At 34.8% G+C, this 12,048-nt stretch overlaps 1 protein-coding gene across 5 annotated transcripts in view; it reads right to left on the reverse strand.

The window, feature by feature from the left end:
* Positions 1 to 12,048, reverse strand: part of PPA2 (inorganic pyrophosphatase 2) — a 125,142-nt gene that overhangs the window by 29,698 nt on the left and 83,396 nt on the right. For all 5 annotated transcript variants that reach the window (XM_074040254.1, XM_074040255.1, XM_045392717.2 and 2 more), the window contains one exon: positions 1,885 to 2,012. In XM_074040254.1, coding sequence (XP_073896355.1) covers positions 1,885 to 2,012 — 128 coding nt within the window. The remainder of the gene's footprint in view (positions 1 to 1,884; positions 2,013 to 12,048) is intronic.

Here is a 12,048-nt window from a genome sequence, read left to right on the forward strand (position 1 = left end):
CTTCTCCAATGATAACTATACACATTATGATAATAAAGAAACCAAAGAATCTTGGGAACTGAGACACAGTAATAATGGGAAATTTATCCTCTGAAAAGAGAATTTCTCTTAGGTCTTCTATTGCCTGCGATGGAGGACGGCTTATATCTTAATGAGATAGTGTTGGGCGGGGATCTCACTTCAGATACAGGACAAGAAATCTCATACATTATCTGATTATGTAAGGATAGATTTTTAATCCACTTATTTGGATAAGTGTGATTATTTAGAACCAATTTCAATACCTGCTTAAAGGAGTTGCAAGAAAAACCCAGAATAAAAGAAAGGAGCCATCTTTCCAACCATGTTAAAGAGGCACAAATTAATTCTTGAGTTATGCCCTGCTATGGTTTGAGGGGATTTGTCCTCTCAAATCTCGTTCAAATCGATCCCCAATGTTGGAAGTGAGGCCTAATGGGAGGTGTATGGATCATGGAGGTGGATCCCTCATGAATGGCTTGGTGCCTCCTCAGAGTAATGAGTGAGTTCTTGCTCTGTTAGTTCCCACAAGAAGTGATTGTTAAAAAGAGCCTGGGCACCTTCCACCTCTCTCACTTGCTTCCTCTCTCACCCTGTGGCATGCCTGCTCCCCTTTTGTCTTTTGGCATGATTGGAAGCTTTCTGAGGTCCTTACCAGAAGCAGATGCCAGCACCATGCTTCTGGTATACCCTGTAGGACTGTGAGCTAAATAAACCTTTTCTTTATAAATTACCCAGCCTCAGCAATTCTTTCATAGCAATACTAAAGGAACTAAGGCTCTATATTTTAAATAGCAGTAGTAAAAAGCAATGCATAAAATAATTATTTTCTGGAGAAGTTGTATAAATGACCTCATCTTTATACAGAAAAGAATTACTATTTGTCAAAACAAACGAAAACCAAAAACTACCTCATTCTTTACAAATTTGTGACTTAGCAGACTTACCCTGAGGCAATAAGGAGACACAAAACTACTATATAGGTTTGAAATTTCAATTATCTCAATAATAAAATGTAAATTTTTTAAAGAAAAAATAATGTATTGTATAAATGTTTAATCCTTTCAGGAAGATAATTTAGTCTAAAATAATAATTTTATATTTACATTTAATAATCCCAAAGCCCTCAAAATTTGAAGGATTCTTTTAATGTGCCTTCAAAAAAAAACACTGAGTCCAGCAATCAATTCTTTTACAGCAAAATACCCGTCATAAATTTTAAGTTTTCATTAACATGCCTTATTTCACTTAAAAACATACTTACTGTTATCCACTTAAAAGTTGGTTTCAAATATTCAACTTACCTAGTGGTAATAACTTTAAAAAAAATTCCATGTTTTAGACTTTAACTCCTTGGCCTATTCTCTCCATTTATGTCATATTAGAGATGCTTTGTGGTAACTCTGTGGTATTCTAATAGAAAAATCCTATGACAGTAAGATAATTCAGGTGTCCTTTCAATTGTTAAGCAGCTTAGTTCCGTCGTGGTAGAATGAACACTTAGGAGGGAGCGCCCTACGGATTTATATAAAGGGTGCATAACTTTCTCCTCCACAAAACAGTAAATAGAAAGTTTTTCTATGTACACAATTTGCAAAATTAGACTGATCATGAAATTTGTTCTTTTTCTAACATGTAGGAGCTATAGACAGATAGATGGACACAGATATTGTTCAGCCTTGGTGATTCACTTAGAGAGATCTTCTGAAGCAAAATTTAAATAATAAAATAATGTTTTTAAATATGTAAGTCAGTAAAAAGCACTTTTCTTACCATACTATATATACATATTCACATAAGAAACTCCCCAAGTGAAATGAGTATTGTACGGGAGGTACATTTTAAAATAAAGATTCTCATCTTCACCTTGTTTTTGAATTCTCCATTAAAAGCAAACTGGTTTTCTGGTTTTCCATCTGGTACCTTATATAATCTAAACCAATTAAGAGTAGCTTCTAGGTAACCTGGTTTGAACTTCTCAACATCATCAATATCTGTAAAGAAAAAACAAAAAGATGTTTTGTTAAGAACCAAAATTAATTCCATTTAGTGGCAGAGCATTGGACTGAGGGAGCCAGGAAACATGGGGCCCAGTCTAACCGGCAGCACAATTGATTATGATACCTAGAGCAGCATCACCATTGATATGTATATCACCTTCAGACTTTCATGTTTTCGTATGTATAATACTATTCCTGCACTCTACAAACATTTACAAAGCATCTTCAGACAATGTGCTATGTATGGGGAATAAATGGATGGATACAACAAAATTCTTTTCATCAAGATACTTGGAGTTTTTACCTCAGGGAAAGAGACAAAGAGTTAAATTGCAATTAAAATGCAATGAGATTTTAACAGAGGTAAACATAAGCAATGTTAATGTCATAGAAGAGGGAGTAAAAGAAAGCATTATAAAAGTGAGAAGTACATCACAAACTGGACAAGAGGGGAAAAGGTAGAAGGAACAGCACACATAAAAGCAAGGGACTATATTTTAGAATATACAAAGATGGTTCTGCATGGCTAGAGCATCACTGTTAGGAGGGAGGGGAGAAGGAGGAAACACCTAGGAGAAGCCAGTCACTGAGGATCATATACACAGTAATCTCCCTTTATCCACAGTTTTGTTTTCTGCAGTTTCAGTTACCTATGGTCAACTGAATCCAAAAATATTAAATGGAAAATTCCATAAATAAACAATTCGTAAGTTTTAAATTGCATACCATTCTGAGTAGCCTGATGAAATCTTGCGCTGTCCTGCTCCATCCTGCCTAAGACATGAATCATGCCTTTGCCCACTGTGGCCGCATTCTATATGCTACCCGCCATTAGTCACTTAGCAGCTTTCTCAGTTAGCAGATCCACTGTCTTGGTATGGCAGTGCTTGTGTTCAATTAACCCTTATTTTGATTCAGAATGGCCACAAAGCACAAGAGTAATGGTGCTGTAATTTTATTACAGTATATTGTCACAGTATATTGTATTGTATACAATATATTTGTTACAGCATATTGTTAAAATGATTCTGTTTTGTAATTAACAAAACAAACAGGGATGTTTTGCAAAAATTAATAAATACTGAGTTCATTGAACGTACGGTTTTCTTATTCAGAGGGGAAAAAAATCTTTTAGTCTACTGACAGTGAGTATCTAGAAATGCAATTTAATCAATGCCCAAGATAAATAATTTTCTAGGCCGGGTGCAGTGGCTCACGCCTGTAATCCCAGCACTTTGAGATCACCTGAGGTCAGGGGTTCCGACCAGTCTGGCCAACATGGTGAAACCCCGTATCTACTAAAAATACAAAAATAATTAGCTGGGCATAGTGGTGCTTGCCTGTAGTCCAAGCTACTCAGAAGGCTGAGGCAGGACAAATGCTTTAGTCCAGGAGGTGGAGGTTGCAGTCAGCCAAGATCATGCCACTGAACTCCAGCCTGGGCAACAAAGCAATAAATAACTTTCTGTTGCTTAAGTCTGATTTATGACTTCATCATTGTACCTTACTCAGACTATCATTTTCTGTTCCACTGTATATAACTTATACAAATCATATAACTTTTATATGATTTTTGTTATTTAACTCACTGACTTCCAAGGAGAAAATGAAAGCTAATTATCTAATATCTATCTCAATCTAGGAGGCTTTCTCCCCAAAAGTCATAAAGAGGAACCCATTAAGCAAAGACACTAATTAGGAAAAAACCTGAAAATTTTATAATGGAAATAGGAAGTATAACTCTCCAAATATAAGCTAAACTTTTCCATTCTCAACTAATTATACCCTAGGAGAAAACAGCTGCACTGTCCCAAATAACAAAACAAAAAAATTACAGTAAGATATTTAAACACTTTTAAAACCTCAATAGCAAATGCCTGAAGCCAAATTCTTACATCCAATGCCAATAGTCAGTTCAATAACCCCTCTGAAATTATAAAGTTCCAGCTAAAGTATATAAACTTATTTGTGGTTTATGAAAAGCATACATAGATATATATAAAACTTAAACTTGTTCCTCATGAAATTCCTGAGAGTTAAGAACAAGTATGTTTACATTCAACATAAGAAAACTACAGCTAAGATAGTTGAAAAGGTTTGCCAAAATCTATCCAACTCACTCATGATAGAACTCCTATTACATAAATACAAGACTTCTAATTCCATGACTTCTGCTTTTTCTTCTATACTGCATAGTAACATTGCCTAAAGGTTTTATTTACATTTAAAAAACGTAAGTAAAGATGTATTTTTTCAGTTTTACTGTGATAAAATATCCATAACATAAAACTTGCCATGTTAAGCATTTTTAAGTGTATAATTCAGTGACATTAAGTATGTCTACAATTTTGTGCATCCATCAACACTATCCATTTGTAGGACATCTTTGATTAGATACATTTTTTACAATCTATGTTATTTTAAGAAAAGTGGCAATTCTCTAGTAGTCATTTATTCCCACTTGTGGAATTAATTTTATAGGAATTTTAAAGATGAACTAATCCAATAAAGTTAGGATAATCTGGAAAAGCTATATATGTAATCAAGCTAAATCTATTTCAGTTTCTAATGTTGATTACAAATTAAGCTCTTTTAATCGAACTCTACTTGATCAACTTACTGGACTGATTAGTAAAGACTCTACTTCTGTAGAACATTCTGATTAATGTTCACATGTTATGTATGCTGACTCTGGCAGAGTACTCTAGAATGAAGCCAAAGTTTTGTTTCCATCAGTTAAGTTTTAGCTTTACCAAGCATCAGGTGTGTTTATTCCCAAACCATTTATGCTAACTGTATCTTTTATTATGAGATGTAATTAAATATTACATAAACCAGTGAATTTATGAGTACAAAAAAGTTTTTGTCTTTATGAAGTTAATTTGAATGTTCTGAAAGAATTCAATAAAACGTTGCTAAAAATATCTGTTGTCAAATTAAGCCTAGAGCTAGGTGCCATGGCATGCCCCTAATCCCAGCTACATGGGAAGCTGAGGTGGGAGGATTGCTTGAGCCTAGGAGTTCGAGACCATTCTGGGCAACATAGTGAGACCCTATCTAAAAAAAAAAAAAATAAAAAAAAAAAATTAGACCTGGGTAGGAAAACAGTTAGATATTAGGAGGAAAAAGAAAAAAACATAAAAATCTGCAGTTAGGCACATAGGCTGCTTTGCAAGTAAGGTAAGAAGAGAATTTTAGATATGAGAGGTCAGGGATATCCTCTGGTGAAATCATTTTAGTAGAGTCTTGGATGAACTGTGGGAGCAACTAATTCAGGTATCTGAAAGCAGTACAGTCTGGGAGGAAGACAGTAAATGCAAATATTCTGAAGTAAGGGTGTGCTTTTAACATTTCAGGGAGAGAGTAAGAAGTCATAGCTAGAGCACAGTGAAAAAACAGAAAGAATTAGGAGATAAGATTAGAGAAGCAGCCATAGTCCAGTCACAAAGGACTCTAAGGGCCATACTAAGGACTACAGCTTTAACTTTGGGATGGTTTTGGGCAGAGGAGTAAATGTTTTACGATCTTTCTGTCTGTTGTGTAAAGAAAAGACTACATAGAGGAAAAAAAGGAAGCTGGAAGTCCAATAAGGGGCTGCTAAGAGTCTACTTAGGTGAACTATGATGAGGGCTTAGACAAACGTAGTTGTATGGAGATAGTGATGATTGGTAAGATTTTGGATATTTTTTACAAAGTAAAACTAAGAGGAATTACCAATGGAAAAAAAATAACAATAATAAACCAGTAAAGATGGGACTTACATGAGATTCAAAGTATCAAAGAGCAGAAAAGGACAAGCCTGTAACATTAATAACCTAAATTAAAGTAAAACTAAAAGCAGTCCTCAAAATTTCTTTTTTCTCTTTCTTTCTCTTTCTCTCTCTCTCTCTCTCTCTCTCTCTCTCTCTCTCTCTCTTTCTCTCTCTCTCTCTCTCTCTTTTCACAGTGTCTTGCTCTATCACATAGGCTGGAGTGCAGTGTGCAATCACAGCTCACTGCAACCTTGACTTCCAGGGATCAATCAATTAACCCACTTCGATTTCCAAGAAGCTAGGACTACAAGTGTGCAACACCATGCTTGGTCTTGTTTTTTTTTTGTTTGTTTGTTTTGTTTTGTTTTTCAGTAGAGTTGCTTTGTTTTGTTTTAGTCACTCTGTTACCCAGGCTGGTCTTGAACTCCTGGGCTCCTCCTGCCTTCGTTTCCCAAAGTGTTGGGATTACAAGTGTGAGCCACCACGCCACCCAGCCCATCACCCCAGATTTTTAAAAAAGGCTTTATAAAGAGTGTCATAACTTCTGACAAATAGTGTGCAGTCATGATTTACTTTCAAATTTGAAAGTTTAATTAACAAAGATTATATAGAATCTCCCTAAGGGAACGTTTATATTAAAACTATAAAAATACATTTTATAAATAATCATTTTTCTATATAAATACATTGAAAATATCATAAATTTCTCTCTAAAATTCCAGTTGAAAAACAGGTAATAATGAAGCAATATAACAGAAAAATCTTAAGGTTCCATTGGGTTTTTCCAAGTTCAGAGCTCTCATTTTAATTTAGTTTTTCTTAACTAACTTCGGTTTATGTTTCTATAAAAGAAAACCTAAACTTACCTACCATTTTATCTCTGTAGACATGAGATAAATCTAACACAACATGTTCTAAGAGAAACGTTTATGACTTATTTTTTCCCTTCACTGGGGATACTGTATATCTTTCATATAACCAAATTTCCTTTCCATATAAACCAATTCACTTGTTTCTAAAATCTAATTAGAAAATTCTTTCTACTCTTTTTTTTTTAATCCAAAAACACACTCTGTTAAACCAATGGGAGTTTCTAATCTCATGCGTTTGCCAAGACTTCAATATTACCCAAACTTCAGAATAAAACATACTTTACAAGTAAGTTAATAGTAACGATATGACTTCAAAAGCCAAATTGATAAGGTATATTTTATATACGCAGACCATGAACAGTATACATGAGAGAAATCTAGAGAAAGTATGAGACCTATTTAATCTAGAGACATATTAAAACAATAAGCTTTAAAAATAATTATATACCAAAAACAAAGAAAATGTTAATAAATTTTAAACATAAGGAAATTAAGACAACACATTCTATAAGTACAATATATTTAAAGATCAACAATAAACAAATTAAAAAACTCTTGCCTACTGAAAAAGAACCACCTCCTGTCCCCTGATTTTTTAAATATAATTAAACATAAATATTAAAAGGATATAAAGAAGAAAAAGTCTTATTAAATAAATAACTTTTGGGTCCAAAAGAAAATAAAAACTCTAAAAATATTCAGAAAATAATGACATTGAGAACACTCAGGAAGTTTCTAAGAAGAACTAAAGAAAAACATGTTTGGAATCAGACAGCACTAAGTTTAAATTCCATTTCTGGTACTTATATATTGTATCACCTTGGGGAAAATATACTACCTTGTTTCTTCAAATCCAGAACGGGGAAGAAGAAATCAAGGTTGTTATGTGGATTAAATAATGGGTGAAAGTCACCAAATAAAAGGGAATAATTCTTAACAAATATCAATAATTCTCTCTCTAATTCCCCAAAACTTTGTCTATGAATGCAACCAAAGTTATACTTACAGGCAAATTAATAACCTTAAAAGCTTTTATCTTTCAAAAATAAATATACAAACATGAATTAATTTTTAGAAAAATACTAAACAGATTTTCATTAATACTGAGTTACTTTAATTTGCATAATGTTCCTGACAAATTAAGGTAGGTAGGCATAGTTATAAACAAACACAGGCCGGGCGCGGTGGCTCAAGCCTGTAATCCCAGCACTTTGGGAGGCCGAGACGGGCGGATCACGAGGTCAGGAGTTCGAGACCATCCTGGCTAACACGGTGAAACCCCGTCTCTACCAAAAAATACAAAAAACTAGCCGGGCGAGGTGGCGGGCGCCTGTAGTCCCGGCTACTCGGGAGGCTGAGGCAGGAGAATGGCGTAAAAACCCGGGAGGCAGAGCTTGCAGTGAGCTGAGATCCGGCCACTGCACTCCAGCCTGGGCGACACAGCGAGACTCCGTCTCAAAAAAAAAAAAAAAAAAAAAAGAAACAAAAAACAAACACAAAGACTAAAAATAACATATAAAAGGTATCTGGGCATACATATATACACATACACACGCATATTTATTAATAACTTTTTGCTATACACATACAGTTTTTCACTTAAAGACCCTAAACGAATTTGTAATTAATTTCTTATTTAACAACAGACGTGCTTACTTTTATCCCTAATATTATTATAATTTAGTTCTTATAAATTTATTTTTTTCCAATGTGTTGAAGTTTAACCCCTTTTTTAAACATTTGGAATGGAGAGGGAATATATAAATAGAACTACTTGAGTGAAATACCTATAAATATTTATTTCTGGAATGAGGCTTTCACTGAGTTCAAGTATATTAACCAAACTATCAGCAAATAAAAACACTCCTCAAGTTTCCAAAGCATTCTGCTTTGGAAAAAACAGAGACCTTTGACAGGAGGGGCACTAAATTCGTGTTTCAATGTACTCCCTCAGGCTAACCTACCTAAAATAGATACCTTATAAAAAGATAAACATCAAACAGACTCAAAAACAAGATAAGTAACTTTGTAGACCTAAGAGGGAACAAAAATACAAAACAACATGTAGGGCTGCATCCAGGGGCACACAGGAATCCTGATGTGCAGGCAGATAGGACAGGCTGTAAGCCCGGCTCCTGTCAAGTAAAGGCAGGATGACTATGCGATTTATTGTATATACTGGAATATTTCTGAGACCTATATCTAGAGAAAAAGCAGTTAACAGAAATCAATCCTTATATGACCTATGCAAATAAGAATTTTAAAGTAGTTATTACAAATATGTTCAGAACAACTTCAAAAAAAAAAGAACCAAAAGGAGGATCTGAAATGAAAAATCAGGTAGGCTTAACAGCAGAACGTGGATATGGCAGGAAAAACAACAACAACAACAACAACAAAACAGGGAAGTAGAAGACACATTAACAGAAATTATCCAGTTTAAATAACAGTAAGGAAAAAAAAGATGAAAAAGACAGGAAGAGTGGTAGTGATTTGTAAGACAATAAAAAGTAGTCTAAAATATGTATATTTAGTCTCAGAATGCAGGAGAGAAAACGGAGCCCCCCCAAAAGTGAAATAATAGTGGCAAACATTTCCCAAATACGGTGGAAAAACAGGAACTTACAGACCCACAAAGCTCAGTATACCCTAAGCAGAATAAATACAAACAAAAGGCAACCTTAGCACATCAAAGAAAAAAAAATTGCTGAAATCCAAAGATAAGGAGAAAATCTTTAAAACAGAAAAAAATAATACATTATACACTAGTAACAAAGTGTACATGAAGGATTAGTTCCAGGACCACCATCTGCTCCCCGAAAATCCATGCATATGAAAGTCTCACAGTAGCCCTGCAGAAACCAGCTATATGAAAAGTAGACCCTCATTATACTGTGTTTTGCAACCTGAGAATACTGTTATTTTCAATCCACATTTGGTTGAAAGAAATCCATGTATAAGTGGACCTGTACAGTTAAAACCCATGTTGTTCAGGGGTCAACTGTATATGAGGTAACAATACAAATGGCTGTTCACTTTTTATTAGAAGCAATGGGCCCGAAAGAAAATCGAACATCAATATAAAGCTTAAAAAAAACCCTATAACTTTAAATTCAACATCAAGCAAAATTGTATTTCTAAAACAAAGGCAAAAAAAGATTATTTTAGATAAATAAAAATGGAGAAAATTTGCCACCAGCAGGACTGCACTACAAGCATATGTGAAAGTCCTTGAACTGAAAGAGAATGACACCAGGTGGAAACTGAGATCTACAGATCTTCAGGAAGAAACAAAATACATGGGTATGAAAATGGCAAATATGTGGGCAAATGTGAAAGACATATATGTACAGGAAATGTCTTTAAAAAACATTTTGTTATTTAAGACAATCTGTAACAAAGTATAAAGAATGAACACATGTTCTGACAGCAACTGGATACACTGCTGGTAGAAATACAAATGGTAGAGCCACTCTGGTAAACAATTTGACAGTTTCTTACAATGTTAAACATATAATTACCATCTTACTCAGCAAAATTATTCCTGAGTATTTCCCCACCGGAAATGAAAACATGTTCACATAAAGACTTGTACCTCTCTGCTCATAGCAACTTTATTCATATTAGCCCGAAACTGGAAACCCGTATTTCCAACAACATGTGAATGGATAAACTGTGGTATATCTAAAAAATGGAAGACAGTTCAATAATAAATTAGGAAGAACCACCCTGATACATGCAACAATATGCATGAATCTCCAAAGCATTAGTTAAGAGAAAGAAGTCATATACCCAGCCATGTGAATGATCACTGATGCCAGAGTCCATTGATAGGTAATTCTAGAAAAGGCAAACTATTGTGACAGAAAGTAGATCAGTGTTTGATAATGGCCTATGGTAGGAAGAAGGGATTGATTGCACAGGGTTATGTGGGAATTTTGGGGGTTATGGAAATGTTTTGTATTATGAATGTGATCGTTGCTAGAAGACTATATATAGTTATCAAAACTCACTGAATTGTATACTTAAAATGGGGTGAATTTGACTGGATGTAACTTATACCTCAAAGTGAGCTAAAAAATATAAATGAGAGAAAGTCCCAGCCCTGAAAGAGTTCATAATCTAGATAGGTGGGTAGATAAGGAAACAAACAAATTATAAATCTGTGAAATCAAAGACATTTTACAGAATCAAACAAAATAATGTGGAAGCAAAAGAAGTGGCAATTAACCAACTGCCTTTGCCTTGTGGAGTCAAAGGCAATTCACTGAGAGATGATATTTAAACTGGTTCTCAAAAGATAAAACTACTAAGGTGCAAAACTACCTGGTATGTATAAGAAAGGGTGAAAATCTCAGTGTGTTAAGAACTTTGGATAAATAGTGTGAATGGCTAGAAAATAAAAAGTATTTTACTAAGTTAGAGAAACTGGATTTTTCTGTAAGCTCTGAGAAGTCAAAACATTTTTTAATATGTTGTCTTTAAAATAAGATAAGTCTGGTAAACAGTGTGGGAGATAAATTTTTTTGTCAGGAGGCTAACTAGAGAAATGTTAACACTGATTCAATGGAAAAGTAAGATATAATTTAAGACAACAGGAAGAAGGAGGGAATGGACTAAAAGATATTTGAGGTCAAATTGAGGGAATCTGGTGACAAATTGTGGTACCAACTTAATAAGAAAGATCAGTGAAGAACAAGATGACAAAGTTTAGAATGTATATATGACTAAAACACAACTGTAATAGTTAAGAATGGCAAAATTCCAAGTATCAATGAATGCTTTCTCCCTTTAAAATAAGTTAAAACACACCTATTTAACATGTTTTAAAACTGTGCCAAAAGATATACAAGATATAAAATATATAAAAGAATTCCTGAATAAATGGGAAACATATATCAACAACTGATATAAAAATTAATGTTTTAAAGATACCAAAAATCCTTGACAATTAGGATTCTAAAACCTGTACACAAGAATAAAGGCAGTCACTTCCAAGACGGCTGAATAGGAACAGCTCTGCTCTGCAGCTCCCAGAGAGATCGATGCAGAAGATGGGTGATATCTGCATTTCAAACTGAGGTACATGGTTCATCTCATTGGGACTGGTTGGACAGTGGGTGCAGCCCACTGAGGGTGAGCAGAAGCAGAGCGGGGCATCGCCTCACCTGGGAAGTGCAAGGGGTCAGGGGTTTCTCTTTCCTAGGCAAGGGAAGCTGTGACAGAGTGTACCTGGAGGAATGGTACACTATGCCCAAATAGTGCATTTTTCCCACAGTCTTCACAACTGGCAGACTGGGGTATTCCCTCCTGTGCCTGGCTCAGTGGGTCCCACGCCCACGGAGCCTTGTTCACTGCTAGAGCAGCAGTCTGAGATCGGCCTGCGAGACTGCAGCCTGGCGGGGG

This window comes from Macaca fascicularis, chromosome 5, assembly GCF_037993035.2.
Source record: "Macaca fascicularis isolate 582-1 chromosome 5, T2T-MFA8v1.1".
Lineage (NCBI taxonomy): Eukaryota > Metazoa > Chordata > Mammalia > Primates > Cercopithecidae > Macaca > Macaca fascicularis.